The sequence below is a fragment of the Stegostoma tigrinum genome, chromosome 14 (assembly GCF_030684315.1).
Source record: "Stegostoma tigrinum isolate sSteTig4 chromosome 14, sSteTig4.hap1, whole genome shotgun sequence".
Lineage (NCBI taxonomy): Eukaryota > Metazoa > Chordata > Chondrichthyes > Orectolobiformes > Stegostomatidae > Stegostoma > Stegostoma tigrinum.
The window spans coordinates 29,019,437-29,040,210 of record NC_081367.1 but is presented as its reverse complement, the minus strand read 5'-3'; the positions used below and the strand labels follow the sequence as shown (position 1 = coordinate 29,040,210).

General features: G+C 38.2%; 1 protein-coding gene across 1 annotated transcript in view; it reads left to right on the top strand.

The window, feature by feature from the left end:
• Nucleotides 1–20,774, top strand: part of si (sucrase-isomaltase) — a 169,185-nt gene that overhangs the window by 124,942 nt on the left and 23,469 nt on the right. Inside the window, exons 40-47 of the mRNA XM_059651067.1 lie at nucleotides 2,646–2,779; nucleotides 4,906–4,940; nucleotides 5,052–5,168; nucleotides 13,967–14,115; nucleotides 14,217–14,301; nucleotides 14,397–14,453; nucleotides 18,062–18,186; nucleotides 18,764–18,852. Of these exons, the coding sequence (XP_059507050.1) occupies nucleotides 2,646–2,779; nucleotides 4,906–4,940; nucleotides 5,052–5,168; nucleotides 13,967–14,115; nucleotides 14,217–14,301; nucleotides 14,397–14,453; nucleotides 18,062–18,186; nucleotides 18,764–18,852 (791 nt within the window). The remainder of the gene's footprint in view (nucleotides 1–2,645; nucleotides 2,780–4,905; nucleotides 4,941–5,051; nucleotides 5,169–13,966; nucleotides 14,116–14,216; nucleotides 14,302–14,396; nucleotides 14,454–18,061; nucleotides 18,187–18,763; nucleotides 18,853–20,774) is intronic.

Sequence of the window (20,774 nt, the reverse complement as noted above, 5' to 3'; positions counted from 1 at the left end):
CCCTCCCCAGTATCCAAGGGCACAAACATACCTTTCAGGTGAAGCTACACTTCACCTGCACTTCCCAGAATCTAGTCTACTGCATTTGCTGCTCACAATGTGGTCTTGTCTACATTGGGGAAATGAAGCATAGACTTGGTGACCACTTCACAGAACATCTACGCTCTGCTTGCAAAAAAGACTCTGAACTACCTGTTGCCTACTATGTCAAAGCACCACCTTGCTCTCTGACCAACATCTCTGTCTCTGGCTTGCTGCAGTGTTCCAGTGAAGCTGAATGCAAGCTGAAGGAACAACATCTCATTTTCTCCTTGGGGGCCCTGCAGCCCTCCGGACTCAATATTGATTTCAATAATTTTAGGGCCTAAACTCTCCAAAGTCCTTAACTCCCACCCCCACACCAGGCCTTGTTACTACATAGCCTGCCATTACACACCCCCTGTTGTTAGTCGCTAACAGTCCCCATTAACAACTATTCAACGCCCCCCCCCCCCCACCCAGAGCCTGATCGTTAGTAACTCCTTTGTCTGTCTAACTGTTTTTCTCTCTCTTTGGGCTCTAACCTATCGTTTACTCCATACTCCACCCACCTCCCAAATTTCTGCATTTAAATTGACGTTTTCCCAGTCACCATCAGTTCTGAGGAAGGTTCACCACAGCCAAAATATTAACTCTGTTTTCTCCTTCACAGATGCTGCCAGACCTGCTGAGCTTTTCCAGCAACTTTGTTTTCGTTCCTAGTTTGCCTGACATCTGCAGCGGGCATAACACTAAATTATACTAGCAATGAATTAATAACAGAGCACTTGTAAAATAGTTTCAGGATCAAACAGAGTCAGCATGGAATTACAGAAGGGAAATCAAGCTTGACAAATACACTGAAGTTTTTCGAGGGTGTAACTTGTAGAGTTGAACAGGACAGCCAATCATTGTGGTTTACTTAGATTTTTCAGAATGCCTTCACATAAGAGAATAACTTGTAAAATTAAAGTACGTGTGTTTATGGGTGGTGTACTGACATGGATGCCAATTGAATGCTCCACCAGAAAATAAAGAGTAGGTCAACATCCTCTCTCCCCCAGCACTCCATCTCCCCCACTACAGCATAAATGCTGTCCCCTCTACACTTTACATTGGCTCTGATGAAGTGTTATCTAGACCTAGAAATGTTAGCTTGCTTTCCTCCATGGATGCTGCTTGACCTATTGTGATCTCTATCACTTTTTGTTTTCAGTCAAGAATAAACAACATATTTTACTGATAGGCAGGCAGTGACTAGTGGGATACTGTAGGGATTAGTACTTGGACAAGCAATTTGCATTTTCCTGTTATGATGATGCTGTGGTTTTAAGGGTTTTTTTAAACCCTTTTTATTTGAAGGGAGGTTTTCAGGCAGAGGACATGAGCTTCCTAGTGAAGACCCAGAAAATAAACAGCTTGGGTAACGTTGGGTTTTTTTTAATAAAGTTTGAACAACGGAAGCGACATGGATTGGTATGGCCAGCTCTCACAGACCAGAATTTCGAGGTTTTTTTTCAGTTTTTAGGTTTAGCCTTAAGCAGTTGCTTTTGGAGTCTCAATAGGGTCGAAGTTGTTTTGAAGAAGTAGAAGCTATCTTTTCCCTCTCTCAGTTACAGCTAGAAACTGGGGTTTCTCTCTGCTGATGGATTACCTGTGAGACAAATCTATTATTTTTTTGAATTTTCCTTTTTGCCACGGGATGTATTTATGGTATGCTGCTCTTTTGGAACAGTTAATTCATAATAGCTGCAATATCTATTTTTTGGATAAGTTTTCTCATAAAGTTATTCCAAGTTCTTCTTCTATTATTGCATTTTAACTATCGTGTTTACATAAATTGTGTTTTACTTAACATTGAATAGTTTACATCTGGAGCAAGGCACATAACATTTCCCTTTAAAATAAGAAAACGTTAAGGTCTAGGCTTCCTTCTTAAAATATTTTGAGGGGGGCAGATCTGGTCCATAACATTGTCTGCAACATTAGAAATTGACACTGATCATGCAAAGAGACTCCATATTTAGTAGTCACTTTTAGCAAAAAGAAACTTTTAAGTCAATTTCTGCATATAAAATGAATACTTACTCTGTAAACATTATACTCTATAGTAATCACTTACTTCCCATAATGTTAATGCTATCTTAATTTTGCATCTCGCAGCTCCTCAAGTTATTCTGCAGGAGAATTCCTATGTTATACCAATTCTACTTCTCTGTTTCTGTCATGTACTGAATGCGTAAAGATAAGAATAAATGTATAGTTGGTGAAATAATCCCAATCTCTCACCTCACTCCAATTGAACACAGACCTTGTGCCCATCCAATACTCTGAGAGACCACTGTATAATCTTAATAAATTTGCAGTCAGGTTTAGTTTGGGATTTCAGGTGACATGGTTTGTTTGGACCAAAAGGTCTGTTTCCATGCTGTATGGCTCTATGACTCTGTAAAACAAATGTCAGATGCAGTGCACAGAACACAGAAATGTAATTGTTCATAACACATTCTGAGCAAAGTGGAAAGTTTTAAATCTAATTTTTAGGAAAGTATTGTTCTCAATTGATTCACTGTTTTTTTGGTGTCAATCTTACTATTGTCATTGTAAATAATTATTTGTTTTTATAGTGCTTTACAGAATATAACTGGACAGCGAGGGATTGTGGTGACACGTTCAACTTTCCCATCTAGTGGTCAATGGGCGGGACATTGGCTTGGAGACAACACAGCTGCCTGGAACCAGTTGCATAAATCAATCATTGGTATAAACTATAAAATTCCCAAATCTTAAATATAATTATATTTAATGTTTTCCTGTCATTTTTATCCCCTTTCTTCCCATTTCTATCTTCTTCAATGCAGCTTGAACTCACACAAATATACTCCTACACATGAAATCATAGCATGTAAAACTCCAGCCGTAGAATGCCTTTCACCTTTGAAATAACTCCACTGATGCTGGTTTCCTGTCACCAATTCACACTTTATTTACATGTGGAAAATCCTTGACAGTAACCAAGCTTCCTTAGAGCCAGGTCTCAGAGTGAACAGAATCTCTGACACTCTTATTTCTATATGTCAGCCAGGGGTCCCTGATTGGACCACGTTAACAGCCCCAGTCAGGGAACTCATTATGTTAGAGACATTTAGCTGACCTTGTTACAACCACCACACCCTTAACTTTCAGAATTGCTTTTAGAGTCTCCCAGCAATCCAATCCTGGCCTTTCTACTTCTTCATGTACACATTGCAATTTGGTAACAATGCTGGCAGTATTTATCACCTTCCTTCTTCCTAGAAAATTCCTCAGGATTATAGATAACTTGGTTGCATTCTTATGGTTCTGAGATGACTAGTAAGTCTAATGTGCAAAAGCAGGTTATTCCACATGCAATGTAGATGATGCTTAAAGGATTGGGTAGATGAGTTGTTTGGAGGTTGGAATGCTCTCTCTGGCATCTCCTGTCAGACTGCTTGTTAAAGTTGCAAAATCAATATCTTATTTTTGATTCCATCTATCTCACAATCCAACACAAAACACTGCTGCAACACGTGCAAAGATGTTGTGCACACAGTTTATGCCCAGTTCCAGCCACTTATCTCTGGAAGGCATATATCCAAAACACATTGTGAAATTCTCACTGAACTATTTCCCTGTCACAGGATCAGGCAGCCCTTAATTGTTGTTGACACCACCAAACTGGTGGGGATGGGAGCACAGACATGGATGCATATGCTCAATCTCTTGAAAGAGAACTTGTTGGAAATCCTGTGGCAAATGAGGAAGTGGTATTGGTGGATTAAAACCATAAAGTGTGACAGTATATTCCTGCCACAACCACATTCCCATATTCCATTTAGTCAATTTCTGAACATCAGCAATTATATAATAGTTTTTGCTTGTACCTTTGGCATTCTTGCTCACCCATCCAATTTCCTCTTCCTAAGCACTACTCAACTGATGTGAATGTTTTCAATGAGGCCACTGCTAGAATGATGATGGGAAGCAAATTTTTAATGCAGAGCCCCTACTGTCACAAACAATGCCTTCCCCACATGCAACGTTACTTGTTGCATACTTAACCACATGTAAATGACTCTGCAAAAGATTGGACACTTTCACAAACATAATTCAAGCCTGTAGAAAGTTAGAAGTAACACCCATAATTTGATGATTCAATCCTACATGAGTACAAGGTCCATGTGATTCATACTGCCATAAAGCTGTGTTTTGCGAGTAGAAGAGTTTATTATAAGCCATTGTAGGATCAGAAACTGGTATTTTCCTAATGTATCACTGAACATCATTGATAGTTTCAATCTGAAAGAGTAATATAGGTAACTAGTCAATTATTTGCTACTCAGATTGTGAGTGAGAGTTCAATCTCAGCTTGAAGAGGCCATATTCATGAGGATTAAAATAAAGCTAGAAGGTTTGTCTCAATTTAGTTAAAGAGAGGGATTTCCAGAATAATGTTTACTATGAAAGTCAGACTAGACGTTAACTGGCTCAAAATGAACAAAATAAAAGCAACAAGCCATTTTTGAGCATAGCTTTTGGACTGATTCTGAAATGTAAAGTTTCCATTCAAGTGACAGAGTAAAGTGTAATTGTAGAGACAGACACTTATTTGTTTTAAAAGTTAATGAGGGAAACATTGCATTTAATTATCAATTGTCTGTTTAAATATAAATTATAAATGCATAAATTGTCCAATGTTTAGTCAAGTTGCTTTTAGTTTATTACGGTCAAAGTCTTAAGGCTTGAAGAATTGTCATGTGACCTTTTCTGGAAGTTTAGATATCTATTTAAAAGTTGAAGTTATTTGCCTCTGTGGGAGGAATATAATAATACATGACACAAGAGTTTTCTTTTTTTGTATCGTAGGAATGATGGAGTTCAGTCTGTTTGGAATTTCTTATGTAAGTCCATTTATGATGTTGTTTACAAAATATGTGGAAATCTCTTTTTCATTTTACTAAACTGAAATTCAACATTTCTCATGGAATAATATATATTCAATTAAATCTCAGACTGGAGCAGACATCTGTGGCTTTTTCAATAATGCTACTTATGAAATGTGTCTTCGATGGATGCAGCTTGGAGCATTCTACCCATATTCTAGAAACCACAATGGATTGGGGTCCAATGTAAGTCAGTTTTGAGTTAGTATGACAAAATCATTTCTAAGTGCAAAGTAGAAAATAAAGATTTATATATTTATTTCATCATATTTGTATGGTAAAGATACTTTTGGTGTTTAAATTTAATCCTGGAGTCCTGTTACATTTTTTTATATTCATGGTTCTTTCACATATTTCCAAGGATTAACAATCACGCGGCTTTCCCAGCATGGTGGCTTGTATAGAAGTTCTGTGGTATTTGTGAACAAGGCTAGAACCAGTGAGGAACTTCAACTAGTCAGATTGAAGTAGCCTGTCTGAGTCTGCAGAGTCTAAAGAATAAAGTGTAAAACAGAATGTATAAACTATATTTAAATACAGGACAGAAGGCAAAGTGGCAGCTTAGGAAGTTAAACAATAATATATTGATAAAACTCTCTACACCAATATTCTTCTGAAAGAATTAGATTCAAAATGTTTAAAATTAATTACATATTAATCTGTTGTCAAATTTCATTTATTAAGTTGGTAAATGTTGATAGCTTCATGATTATGATTAGTATATAACATGAATTTTAACCTTCAAAGTTTTCTGAGGTCAATACAAGTGTGTATAATCACATCTTGTGTAAAATGCCCTCCTCGGTCATTAATGTACAAACGTTTTGATGCTAAAAGTAAGTATTGCAGATGCTGGAGAACTGATAAAAAAAATGAGTTAAAGAAACTCAGCAGTTCTGGTGGCATCTGTAAGTTACTCCTGAGGCCTGATGAGTTTCTTCAGCGTTTTGTTTGTTTATTTCAGATGCTGTTATGAGTTGTTGGTGGCACAATACTCTTATTTAAAATTAAGCAGTAAATATCTTGCTGCTTTTGTTTTTTATTTTAAGTGCACAAATTAGCAATGAACAAATAATTTGTATGTTTTACCTTAAAACCTAAAGATTTTATATTAGTTACAGCCAGATTTTCATTCATAAGAATTTGTGACTAAATTGAAAAGATTTCACTCAAACCAGAATGACATCAATATTTTTGTAAAGAGAATGAATGAAATAATGGGGGAGAATTCAATTTCTAAGGTACGGATAATGACTAGCAAGGTGGACCGAACACTCAGACCTTAAAGATGCAGTTATAAGTAAGAAATCTTAAAAGAATATTAAACCAACAGTAGAAGTAACACAAACCAATGAAGAAAAGACAGGCTAGGACATAAGGTTAATGTGACTGACCTTAAAGAGCAAAAGAAGGGCAAATAGTAAGTATAGCAATGAGAAAAACCAAGACGTGTACTGCTGGTGTTACAGATAATAATAGCAAATAGAAAAGGCAATATTTACTGTTGCAAAGTGAAAGGTGGTAAATGCACCTTGATTAACCTTGGTCTGTTCACAGAAAACCCTTTTTAAGTCGGGCATATATCATGGCATTATTGAGAAAGAGGACAAGAGTCCAGACAACTTTATTGAACAGTTTATCAAGGAAAAACAATACTTATCAGACTATATCATTACCTTTATTAAACTTTATCAAAGACTATCCATCTCTTCTCAGGGTTCTACAGCAAACAATCTTAAATCTCAAAGGAAACAATCTCAAATTTTCACTCAAGTTAACAAGGTGGAGAGAGCTGGATGAATACAGCAGGCCAAGCAGAGCAGCTATTTACTTGTGATCTATACTTTTGAGGATTTGCTGCACAATACTCCCAGGTCCCTACATTTCTTTTAATTTTCTCATTGCTCTATTTAGTATTTGCCCATCTTTAAGATCACTCACATTAACCTTATGTCCTGGCCTGTTTATTCTTAGATGGTTTGTTATTAACTACCTTCTACTGTTGGTTTTATTATTCTTTAAGATTATTGCTTGTTTGAAAGGACTGGGAATACCCAAACAATAAGGCTGTTTGTCAGGCCTTGAGAGTTGGCAGATGTTGCAGGAGCTGTAGCCATTGATTTCAGTTTCCACTTTCATCTAGGGCCGATTCTAGCCATAGGGTCATCTCACCAGGACATATCTTTGATGATGCCATTGAAGAAGGTGCAAAAAAAACAGAAAGCTGCTGGTACTGCAGGTTGCCCCTTTTAGTCACCTCGTCACACCCTTCTTGAAGATTCTGTGGCTTGTGTCCAATACTAGCAGTTTCAGGAAGTGGTGGGGGTGGGGCAGTGGTTGATGCAGGGATATCCAGTGATGTAACTACTTCCCATGTGTGGAGGTTGCAGAACATGGCTTAAAACTTTGAAATATCAATGCTGTCCTTGTCATTCTCTGCCTCTGGCCTCCTTCTGGGCCGGGTGCCACCAAGTCGGTGTAGCATTCTTCTTACAAAGCAGTTTCACTGGACGAGGTGTAAATAACAATTCATTCTGAAACAATCGCCGATTGGCACCTGGTCAGACAGTTCAAGGCCTGTCAGGATTCAACAGGAAATTGATTGTCCCAGGCCTGGTTGAATGAATGCTGTCTGTTCCAGCTCTATAACTTGCCTGTTCAGATTGTTTGATTACATCACTGTTGTTGGACACCAGAAATCATCTATATCTGACCTCTGAACTAAATTAACAATGTCAAAGGGGAAATCCATGTCACTGTGACTGTTTTGTAAGCAGCTGCTTTCAAGGCCAGCCTCCTGAACCTTCACCAACACTGACCACTAAGTACATGGAAATCGTCTTATGTATTAAAGAATTAATCAAAATTAGGATATTATAAATGAAGACAAGCAAATGAATTGGATAATTTACCACCAGCCAAGATGTAGATAATAACAAATAACCAGCTAATTTGGGCTTGCCTTAATACTCTTTTCCTTCAAAATGAAAGCATTAAAAAATTAGGAGGTGTAAATAAGGCAGCTGATCCTCTAACACATCTTTTCATCAAATGATGAAAGTTAAAATTATCCAGTGATCGGTCAACTGCCAGAAGAAATAAAATGAGAATTACAATATTGGGAATTTTCTGCTCAAAGTATTATTCAATCAGGATGTCAAGATTGAAATCAGAAGACAGTTTCGCAAATAGTAGGGTGTAGAAACAAAAGAAACTTTTGAGGTTTTTTGTCCTTTAAAGTTGCATTATAAACTACTGTTTTAAATTTTTAATTATCTACATAAAGTAATGGTTCCTTCAGACGTTAATACTGAAAATTAACATTGGGTTTTAAAATTTCTTTGCAGCTAATCGGAAAGTGAATGATAAGAACTGATTGACAAATGTAAAATATGTTTGTCAATCGTTGTTAACACCAGATGGAAAACTGATTTTTTTTAGGCTTTTAGACCATGATTTATTTCCTAATAATTTGAACAGTCTGTGTGACAAGATGAAGGAGTGTAATTTAAGTTTAGGAAGTAAGACTTGTTAAAATGAGGCTTTTTTAATGTGGAACAGTTATGGATTATAGGCGTTAATTAAAATGTTATCAAAGGAAAGTGTACTTTGTTTAGGAACAACAATAAGTTAATTTTGAATGTATTGTATCCAAATGTTTGATGGGGTGGAATGTGGCAAATGATGAAATAAATGGGCAAATGGCATGTGATATTTGTTTGAGTATGTAAACTGGTGCAGAGATGTGATTGGTTGTGTGTGGCGATGGATAGTTTATAGCAATGTATAGATGGCAGTGTGGTAATTGGGGACATCAACTGGTCTGTGGAATGCAATATTTGGTGAAGTATGCTGCAGATGGACTGCAATGGCCAATCATCTGAAGTGATTGGTGGAAGGATGAATGGTACAATGTGCCGTCAAACGGAGTGGACTATGGTGATCCATAGAGTATGGAAATGTGGTGATTGGTGGAGTGTCCGCTTATGGAGTAGGGGAGTGATGGTGGTGTATACCACCTACTGGAGTGTTTTGGTTTGTAGGGTGTGGTGGCGTCCTGAATATTTTGTGGGTCAGTGCCAGCTTTTTTGTCTAAAGTAATTCCAAAACATTTCGTGCTGCTGGGCCTCATCAGATGTTATGTTTGTGGAATTTACCAGATAGGGTACAGAAGAGGTTTACCAGAATATTGCCTGGGATGGAGAAATTGAGCTACAAGGAAATACTAGATAGGCTTGGATTGTCTACTTCAGAGCAGAGAAAACTGAAGAGGGACATGATTGATGTGTATAAAATTGGGGGGGGGCGGTGGGGTATGGACAGGGTGAATAGAGAGTAGCTGTTCCCTTTGATTGAGGGATAAATCATGAGGAACATAGTTTTGGGGTAAGGGGCAGGAGATTTAGAGGGGATCTGATTAAAATCTTTTTCATTCAGAGGGTTGTGATCCATAATGTACTGCTTGGGAAGATAGTGGAGGCTGAAACATTACAACCATTAAATATTACTTGAATGAGCTCTTGAAATATCATAACATTCAAGGATATTAGACAAATGCAGGAAATGGGGATTAGTGCATCCTTAATTTTAGTTGTTGTCAGTGCAGACTTGATGGACCAAAGGACTGTTTCTGTGCTGCATGGCTCTATGACTATATAAGCATACAGTGAACCCTCCAACTAATTCCAATCTAATTTGCACATTAAAGCACATCAAGAGGCCTACAAAGAATTTCATTTCAAAATTGTCCTGAATCCTTTGATGACGTAAGGTATAACATTTTAACATCACTGCCTACTTATTCTAAAAAATTTCATATCCATTGAACTTCTGAAATGGATGAAGGTCACCATCTACATTTTTAGATGAACAATCAATTTAGAAATTGTGTAAGATCCATTTACAAATTATTACTACCATTCACCCTGAATAGTTAATTAGGAATATAATGTAAATGACACATATGCAATGGAAGTAAAAGGAATTGTAGTTACATATTAAAGATAATAATATTGCATAAGGAATGTAGTGCATCACATTTTCCCAAATCATAAAAATAGGAGAGTTAACTCAAACCAATTGCATTCCAGGATTTCTGAAATCCATGGCAACCAGATGCAGAAAGCAGAACTAATTTGTGGAGCAAAAACATCAAGAAGCAAGGCAGAGATTTGTTTGCCTGCCTCTCAATTTTTCTTGTCAGTAAAATTACATATTTTGATGAATGAATGCTCTGTTAATTACATTACCTAGGCTTTGGAAAGAATACATGGATAAGCATGTATAGGCTTACATCTAAAGTTTGTATGTTGATGAAACTTATATTTGAGCTAAAGTTGTTTCCTTTCACATTTTGTTTAATTGATAGAATTCTAGTAATATGTATTGAATTTGACTTCAGTAATAAGCTAATTTTGCAGGCGTTCAAATGTTTGTAAAACAGCTTAAATCACATGGTTTAAATCCTGTCATACTAAAATACTGGTTTGTAGACATTTTAAAAAAAGCCTGTGAACAGAAAGCTATTTGTTCTATGTTAGTGCTAGGCAGTGTCAACCTCCAACAAAGAAAGGAACTAATCATTACCCCATGACATTCAGAATCTTTAGCATTGCTGAAAGCCCCATTGCAAACATCCTGGAGTTTACCACCGACCAGAAGTTGAATTGGATGAACCGTATAAAAAGTATGGCTACAATAGTGTTTCAAGCCTAGGAATTTTATAACTAACACACATCCTTTTTGTCTAATGCCTGTCCATCAATTGCAAGACACAGGTCAGGGTATGATGGAGAACTTTTTACTTGCCTGAATGAATGCGCTCCAAGAGGCTCAACATCAATCACGACAAAGCAGCCCACTTGATTGGCACCATATCTACCATCTTCAACAGTCACCCTCTTCACTACCAAAATTCAACAGCAGCAGTGTGTACCTTCTACCGTCATGCACTACAGTAACTCACCAAAGAGGCTCCAATAGCACCTTCTAAACCCACAACTTCTACTAAATTGAAAGAGAAAGACAGCATACACAAGAGGACACAACCACTTGCAAGTTCCCCTCCAAGCCACTCACCACTTCTTGGTGAAAAATATCTTGAAAATATCACCTAACTTTCACCATAACTGGGTCAAAATCTTGGAATTCACTTCCTAAACCCAAGGACTGAAGTGGTTCAAGAGGCAGCTTATACAACATTATCAAAGGCAATTAGAGATGAGAGTAAATGCTGGCCCACCCAGTGGCGCTGAAACACTTGAATGAACCTAAAAATGTACAAAAGAAAGTTAAGATAATGATTTGGATTTTCCCTAGACACAGGAGATGGAAATGGAAACCAGGAGCCTATGAAAATAAGCAAAATATTGCTGGGGCAGCTCACAAACACATCCCAGCTTCTGGAAGATTCCATGGAATAAGCCCAGTTCCCTGCTCCATAGAAGTGGGCAACCAATCAAAGCAGTTAATGTCCTATTTAGGAACTAGTTAACAATGGTGCCAACATTTTTCTGCCTTTGGAGAAGCCCTCCACTCTTTTCCAAGGCTGCCTGTTTTGTAATTGAGATGCAACTGAGATGCCTTCCAATGGCAGATTAGAGGTCCTTTGAAGCCAGAGGGTCCATTTGCTAAAATAGGGCCATGGAAATCAAAGGCCAGGGCCATCAGTACTCCTTTGGCAGAGTCCGCTCTCAAGAATCAAGGGTGTTCCAGCTTTGGGCCTCTTAATTTGCTAACCTCAGAGTAAGCATCAGAGGGTAACTCCAAATTGAGGTGCCTTCACGCTAACTTGACTACATCAGTAGTATTCATACTGTCCAATGGGGCTGCTATCATCAGGAACTACCTGACATCGTTAATAGGTTGGTAACTCAAAGCCACCTGGGACGGGGGCTACGTCACTGAAGAATGCACAGGTAGATGCACTGGCAACATGGGCAGGTTTGAAACCTCCTCACAAACCTGATATTATGATCTTGACATCAGCCAGAAAATCCAATTTGATATCTTTTCTGAAGTACAGAAAAATTTGAGATCATGATCAATATCAATATTGAAAGCAGATCAAAAAATTCTTCTCTAGAACGCCCCATGAGTTTTTTTTTAGGGGCTGAGGTAGTTGACCTCAGCCAGCAGGATTGGAATGTTCATTTCTATGTACTTTCCTATTGCACTGGATGTGAACAGTAATGTGTTCAGCTCTGGTTTTCCACTTCTCACCACTGCCAGGATGGAGACACAGCTGAAGGAATGGACCCTGAGGTGCAATGCTGAGGAATGGTGGCTGACACTACAAGGGTTAACATCTCCACAAGAGTTGGGAATCTGGGAAGAATGAGCAAAGTCAAATTCGAAAAAGAGCAATTTGTTGCTCTGTCAGAGATGTCATCTGTAAGATGAAACATTAATTAAACCCACATTTTCTCTAGCACAAAAGATCAAATGGCAATATTTATAGAAGAACAAGCAAGATTCTTTTAGTATCATTCTTGCCCACAAAATACAGTGACTGCACTTCAAAAATACCTCATCAACTGACAGCTGTTCTGTGCAGTCCTTTGAAAGTTACATTTGCTACATAAATGCAATTTCTTCATTTCCTCTGAACAAGATATGCTATGTTATAGCCAAATACCACCCAGCAAGGGTATATTAGGAATTTATTTTCCATACAGCTTTCCCTGTTAGACTTTGAAGAGCTGCTGAAGCCATTGATATGGCAGATTTTGTGTCATTTTTCTGGGAATTTGTATGATTCTTCTATTGACGATGCAGCAAATAAGCAAGAGAACATCTGTGGAAGTTCATCCCTGCATTTTCCGTATCTTGTTTCCATCATGATTGGATTGTTTGATTGTAATTTTTATATATACATTATGGCTCCTGTCTGTACAACCAAAGGTCACAAAAGATAATTATGCAAATTGCTTTTGCCTCACATGATTGGAAAAGTAAACAGGATATACTGCGACAGAATGTTTCAAGTTTCTTCTGGGATATATTTAAGTGAACAACTGATGGAATGATGAGTAAGTTTGCAGATGAAAATTAGGAGGCATCGTTGATAGCAAGGAAGGTTACCAAAACATACAGAGGGATCTTGATCAGATGGAGAAGTTGGCTGAGGATTGGCAAATGCAATTCAATACAGATAAGTGTGAGATGTTGCATTTTGAAAAGTCAAACCAAGGTGGGACTTATACAGTAAATGGTAAGGTCTTGAGAAGTATTATGGAACAGACGGGCCTAGGAGTTCATTGAGAGTAGTGAGCAGGATGATGAAGAAGGCATTTAGCATGCTGGCCTTCTTCGGTTGAGGCATTGAGTATAGGAGTTGGGTCGTTAGTTACAGTTGTATAAGTCATTGGTGAGGCCACACTTGGAGCACTGTGTGTGGTTGTGGTTGCCCTATTATAGGAAAGGCATAGTTAAACCAGAAAGTGTGCAATGAAGATTTACGAGGATGTTGCCAGGACGAGCAGGCCTGAGTTATAGGGAGGATTTGGCCAGGATAGGACTTTAGTCTTTGGAACTTAGGAGAATGAGGGGTGACCTTACTGAGGTGTATAAAATCATGAGGGGCATAGGATGAATGCATATAACCTTTTTTCCCAGGGATAGGGAATTGAAAATGAGAGGGCATAGTTATAAAATGAGAGGGGAAAGATTTAAGAAAGATGTGAGGGGCAACATCTTCACGGAGAGAGTGATGCATATATGGAATGGGCTGCCAGAGAAAGTGACACGTACAATAGCAGCATTAAAAAAAAACTAGGTAGGTACATGGACGGGAAGAGTTTAGAGGAATATGGACCAAATACAGGCAGTTGAAACTAGCTGAGTGGGCACCATGGTTGGCGTGGAGCAGTTTGGGAGAAAGGGCCTGAATCCATGCTGTATTAAACTATGACTCTATGTCTCTAAATGAATATAGTTTTGATTAATTAGACACCTGATTTAATGATCACATTCTCATTTCAAAGAGACAGGATCCAGTAGCCTGGAATGAAACGTTCCAAAACATCACAAGGAATGTTCTTCAAATACGTTACAAATTGTTGCCATTTCTCTACACATTGATGTACGAAGCTCACGCTCACGGCAGTACAGTAATTAGACCATTACTTCACGAGTAAGTACACTAACCTATTCCAATGTGCACTGATTAAGCATTGCTTAGTATTTCAATCCGTTCATGGTATTGTCTTGCTTGATTTTGTTTTGTGTATTAAGGTTTTTTGAAGATAAAAATACATGGGATATTGATCGACAGTTCCTCTGGGGTGGGGCACTGATGATTAGTCCTGTATTGGATGAGGTAGGGATTCATAGTCACTTCATTGTACACATACCTATTAGCTATCATTGATCATAAATATAAGTAATATTTCTTAAACATACTCTTGATTTTAGGGGAACACTTCTGTACATGCTTATATCCCTGACTGTCGCTGGTATGACTGGTTTACGGTAAGTTATTTCAAATTATCCTTAAACTTAAGAATATGGTGAAGTAAAATAATATTATTAAGAAAATATTCAAAAGACGCACTGAGTGAAGAAATTTCAGCTCACCCTTAGTGCCTCCCAGGTCTCAATGATAGAAAATGTCATCTCAGAATCTTATGTTTCAATAAGATCACTTCTAAACTCCAATGACAATAGTCTAACATAGTCAACCTTTTCCTGATAAGACCACCCATTTATTTCAGGAATCAGCTGAGTAAACTTTCCCCTTTCAATACCTCCAGTGCAAATATATCCCTTCTTGAGAAAAGAGGCTGAAGCATTATATAGTATTCTAATGTGGTTTTCTCAATACATTTGAAATAGGATATCCTCCTTTTATATTCCACATCCTTGCAGTAATTAGTTTTTCTTTGCTGTCATGAAATTTTGTTCTATAGGTCCAAATAATTCTCATCAATTGATACGTTGCCAAACCTTATTGAGATTCTATACTAGTTAATATTTTGCTTAAACTGCAGTCCAAGTGGGCAGGAGCATTTTGACATCTCCTTCTAGGTTAGGAATGGTTTATTGCTTGTTTCTTGCAGTCAGAAGAAACAATGGAGCATTCAGTGCTGGCCATGTGATAATGTACCACCCAATCTTTTCTATCACTCTCCTGGCTGCAGCAGTAATCTAACAAGGGAACAAATGTAGATGATTACCAGTGGCACTTTAGATTGCAAGAAAAGTGATGCCCTCTTTGGATATTACAACATACTCCCTGAGGTCTGTGCTCAAATCAGTGAAAGGAATAGTTTATTAACTCTTTTTATTTTTATACTTAGTGTAGTTTTAATCACAGATCTACTTCCACTGTTGCTTCCCTCCAAATCAAAGCCACAGTCCATCTCCACCCCAATTTCTCAGTTCCCCCATGTCAGATACAGTAATTAATGGACAAGAAAACTAAGTGGGATTGAGGAACTGAAGTAGAGAATAGTGTGTGTGTGTGTGTGTGTGTGTGTGTGTGTGTGTGTGTGTGTGTGTGTGTGTGTGTGTGTGTGTGTGAGAGAGAGAGAGAGAGAGAGACGGCGAAAGGGGTAGTACTGGGGTAGATAATTAGAGTTGAGTATATAGGGCAGAAACCAAGAAGGGGAGTTTTTTTTGTTAAAGATTGTTTACTTTACTTGTGCATATAGAAAGAGAGGAAAGAGAAATTTACATCTTTCTTCCAATTTCTACCAGCAATGCTTTCAAATTAACCTAGTTTGTGTTATTGGTTCCATTGAGTAACTTGGTTATGAACAATAATATCTACCTTGGAATTACATCACCTCATTTAGACTGATCTTGAGTGGGCTTCTTGTGATAGAATGGGTTTTATATGAATGATGATGATGTTACTGATAAATCTAACCAGTAACAGAGAAAGGTCACCAGTCCAGAATGAGCATTTGAAGATTAAACTCTTAGTGACTACACAAGAGGGTTGTGTTTGGTAGCCTGCTATGTCCAGAAGCAAATAAATAAGTGATGGAATATATAAGGAGTTGAAAAACCTCTGTAATAAAGAGCAAACAGCCTCAAAATTAATAATGTGCAGATACCCAGAGCCTGAGATATTCCAGAATGGTATCTCAATGCGTGGGTAGCAGTACTAGCTTAAAGCAATATCGTTGCTGGATCAACAACCCGAGTAATATTCTGGGGACTTGGGTACAAATCCAGCCACAGTTGATGTCGGGATTTGATTTTTTGTTAAAAAGAAGTAAATGTTTCATGGGTACTAATGTTTATTAGGAAAGTAAATCTGCAGTTCTTGTTGGTTGATACTTAATTGCCATTTGAAATGGCTGAGCAAGCCACTTAGTTCTCAGTTTCATCAAACTATAAAAATTTATCAGAAAAGGAATGAAATCAGGCACCTATCTCACCACAGAAAATGAGGATGTCAACTTCAGTTTTGTCAACCCTACAAAGCCCTCTTTACCTATATTGGGGGAGGGAACATGTGGCAAAAGCAAGAGGTCTATCACTCACACTAGTTAAGTAGCCCTCAAAATTGTGCCTCATAAACAAAGCCCCAGTCAACACCATCAACATCCCTGGGTACTCCAGTGCAATGATCAGGACAACCCTAACTACATTGGTGACATTGAGATACACAGTAATAAGGGAGTGCCTAGAGAGTCGTCAATATTGATTCTGGAATCCATGAAGTATCATGACATTAGGTCAAACATAAGGAAGAATAGCACCCGCTGATTTTGATGTATCTTCCGACAAGCTAGCACCAACCTCTCCCCGTAGCAGACAGACAGACAGACACACACGCACACACACACACACACACACACACACACACACACACACACACACACACTCTCTCTCTAACTTTAGTGAGTAAATATTCTTCCATTTTGATCACCACTTGGAGTAAGCATAGAAGTCAGGTAAGGACTTCAAGGTTCATCAGCAAACATCACTACTGATGAGCTAGTCAAGCCCAAGAGGACATAGCTTTTAATATAAGCTAAAAACTTTGGTTGTTCAACATAGTGTTGGATAAGGTCATACAACTCAGAGCCCCTTACAGGGATATAACAATGACCTCCTTAGGAAGCCTCTACATATCCACAACTTCACATTTTTGTGAACTGTATTGCACAAAGAGCATTTAATATCCTTTCTAATGTGCATGTTCCATGTATGGCTTAGGCGTTGATATGCTTTTGGGCATTTTATTGCTTTACTTTCATTTTCAGGGAATTACATATCTGAATTCTTACATCGCTTCATTGCTCACAATACCAGTGTATGACTTTAATTTTTTTGTTCCTATTCCTGCTTATCTCACAAATGCTGCTGTCCTGCATTAAAATGATGTCTGCCTCCTCTATTTTATGGACAAGTTTATGCTTAGGTCTCTTACTTGTCAGAAATAGGATTTAGTTTGTTTAAAATCATTTTATTTGATTCCTTTATTTTGTGCTGGATCTAATCCAAAGGTTGAACAAAACGTGTGCTAATCTGTGCACCACCTAGTCCCCAGATGTGATCTTGTTAAAAGAACTTAGATCGCTGCAAAATCTTAATGATTTAATCATCAGTATTATGCTATCATTCGCAGCTTGTGAAATCAAGAAGTTGAAATGAGTTAACAGCAGCAAAGTGGAATGACAGCAAGTAGTGGCTAATTTTACTCAGAACATATGTGACATAAGATCACATACAAAGTAAAACAGCCTACGAATTCCAAGTCACTCTATTTCACACTGCTAATGTTGAGTAGTTTAATTTCCCCCCCGCCCCGACCCCAACCTCCCAATACCTGTTGTGTGGCTATCTGCACATGATTTTGATTAACATTTCATTACAAGTTACTTATTTAGGTTCAGTTACATTAAACTGTCTAAGTTTACAGTACGAGGCTTCTTTATGCCAGTCACTGAACTGGAAAGATATTTGTGAATAATGCAAGAGCTTAAAAGATATGCCTTGCATGCTGTAACTCGATGTTTTTCCCCAAGAAATCAACAGAAGTTCTGATAATACTGGTATTCAGTATAATTCTAATTGGCAACTTGAACAGAGCACTCTTTATTAGTAATGCTTGTTTCATGCAGGCCAAAAGCATCCCTAAAAAACGCGAGTGGATTGATATACCAACACCGCTCGATCGCATTAATCTTCATATCAGAGGAGGTTATATTATTCCTTGGCAAGAGCCAGCAAATACTACATATTACAGGTAAATGTACATTTTAAAGTATATTTCAACTAAACTTATTCCTGCATTTTAAAAATTCCAATGGCAAAATGTCTTCCATAGAGATAATTTTCCAACTTTACATTCTTGGCAGAGGTGGCCAGCAGGAGAAAGTGCATTTTAGGAATCATCAAAATTTTCAACATGCAGTTGCAATAAACAAGAATTGCCAATGCTGAACATAGTCTTGGAAAATTATCTTATACATTTCAATTTCAGAAATGCTTGATGGATGCATGAAGGGTGAAGCAGGAATCAAGTCAGTTGAAAAAAAATTGCAGGAAGATGCTGTGTGCAAATGAATGCATTCAGGCCCTGAGATTTTAAAGCCAGGAAATAGTGGGATAGAAGGGAATAAATGTAGAAACATATAAAATTAACTACACATTTGGGTAGAATTCATGCTGTGTTTAGATGCTTAATCCAACATTTTCAATCCTATGCTAAATATATGAACATGTAGTAAGAACCTGATTTGTACATGTTGTTAATCTTAAAGAATATATGATGGAAAATTTCTTTAAAAATTAGTCCTAACTGAAGAAATTTTATTTTATAGCCGAAGGAACTTCCTGGGATTAATAGTTGCCTTGGATGATAATCAAGTTGCTCATGGTCAACTTTTCTGGGATGATGGCCAGAGCATTGGTAGGTCAGCTTTAGGCATTTTCACTGCAATTCTTTGTTTTTCCCAGCTATGAAATATATGATGGTGGGCAATACTGTTAAACAGTCATAAAACCTGTGTGGGAATGTAATTCTGTTCAACCCTTTAGGGGCAATATTGAATCTATTTTGTTGCAATTTATTTTCTTTGATCCTGAAGATGGAGTTCTTTTGGAGTTCAGTTCTATACACACAAATGCCTTACTAATGGCCTACTTCAGCTGTGTGACTGGACATTGCAAGGTGGCTCAGCGGTTAGCACTGCTGCCTCACAGTGCTAGGGATCCAGGTTCGATTCCATCCTCAGGTGACTATCCGTGTGGAGTTTGCACATTCTCCCCAAGTCCATGCAGGCTTTTTCCAGGTGCTCTGGTTACCTCCCACAGTCCAAAGATGTTCAGGTTTGGATGGGCCATTGGGCCTGGCTGGGGTGCTCTTTGGAGAGTTGGTGAACTCAATGGGTCAAATGGCCTTTTCCCACACTGTAGCAATTTTATGATTCTCTATGACACTTATTGCCTGACACCACCCTGCCTCCAACAAAACTGACATCAACATGCATTTATCTGGGTTAGCAGTCAAGTAAAGGAGGAGTGGTGTCTGATATTCTATTTCTTCTCACTGTACAGATATTGATGATAACTGAAGAATCTACTGTTACTGTGTTTGATGTCCAATGTGTTGATTTCCATGTTGTCTCCGTGATTTCTGTATTGTGCCATAAACTTTAGAACTAAGCTATTTAACTTTGCTAATAACACAGTGTGGAGCTGGAGGAACACAGCAGGCCAGGCAGCATCAAAGTAGCAGAAAAGCTGATGTTTAGTGACGGGACCCTTCTTCAGAAACGTCAGCTTCCCTGCTCCTCTGATGTTGCCTGGCCTGCTGTGTTCCTCCAGCTCCACACTGTGTTATCTCTGACTCCAGCATCCGCAGTTCTTGCTGCCTCAAAGTTTAATTTTGCTGTAGTGTTTCTCTTGTTTCACTGTATCAGCATAATCTACAATATGCAGAAACTGTTGAACATTATGGGCTGTATCTTAACTCCTAAAAACCACTGGGGTAGGGTCATTTTAGAAATTATGAACTAAAGCATCTGGAAATGGAACAGGAGTCACACTGAGACAGCTCACTTTCAGATTTAACAGAGGCTGGATGAAGGCAAGGCAAACAGCTACCCATGAAGATTGGAAAAGTAACAAGCTGTTACATTTAGGCTCCATAACATAATTTTAGAAGAGACACAATTTTTACCACAGGTGGCTGGGTTTCCAATCATGGGAAAATATACAGCATCAGGGACGCCAGTCGGGCTAGATCTCTGAGATAAGTGTTTTCATGGTATTGCTAATATGCCAAAAGGAACAGTGGTATTTCCTCTAGGGTCAGCAACCATATTCTCACTTGTCCTCCGTGTTAGCTTGCTGCTCCTGCATGACCAAAAAATAGATGCCTCCCAAAGGACCCTTCGACCTTAACTCCCTCCACCAGAGCACCTCACCACCCCTTCCCCAAAACACTCAGTCTAGAAGTGAGTAACAGTAATTCTTTGAAATGAATGGGCTGCACTCGCTCTCCATTTTGAAGTATAGAGGAAGAGTCTTATTCATCAGCTTTACTATCTTTTTCTTGGTTGCTCTTGGAACACCTCTAAATTATGATTTTGATCTCTTTATGAGCTAGAAACCTCCCCTGACACCCACAACCGCGCCCCCACCCCCACCAAAACGTGATCCAGAACAAGCCCTGAGCCTGTTCCAAGATCTGTTTAAGAAAGAATGCCTGTCAAAATCAATTGTGGGCATCAGAATGATGAGAATGCAATTAGTAGGAGGTTTCCATTTGTTCATTATCATTGTATAATTTGACCTCATTGAAATGTACATTTTAACCAGGTTTAGCAA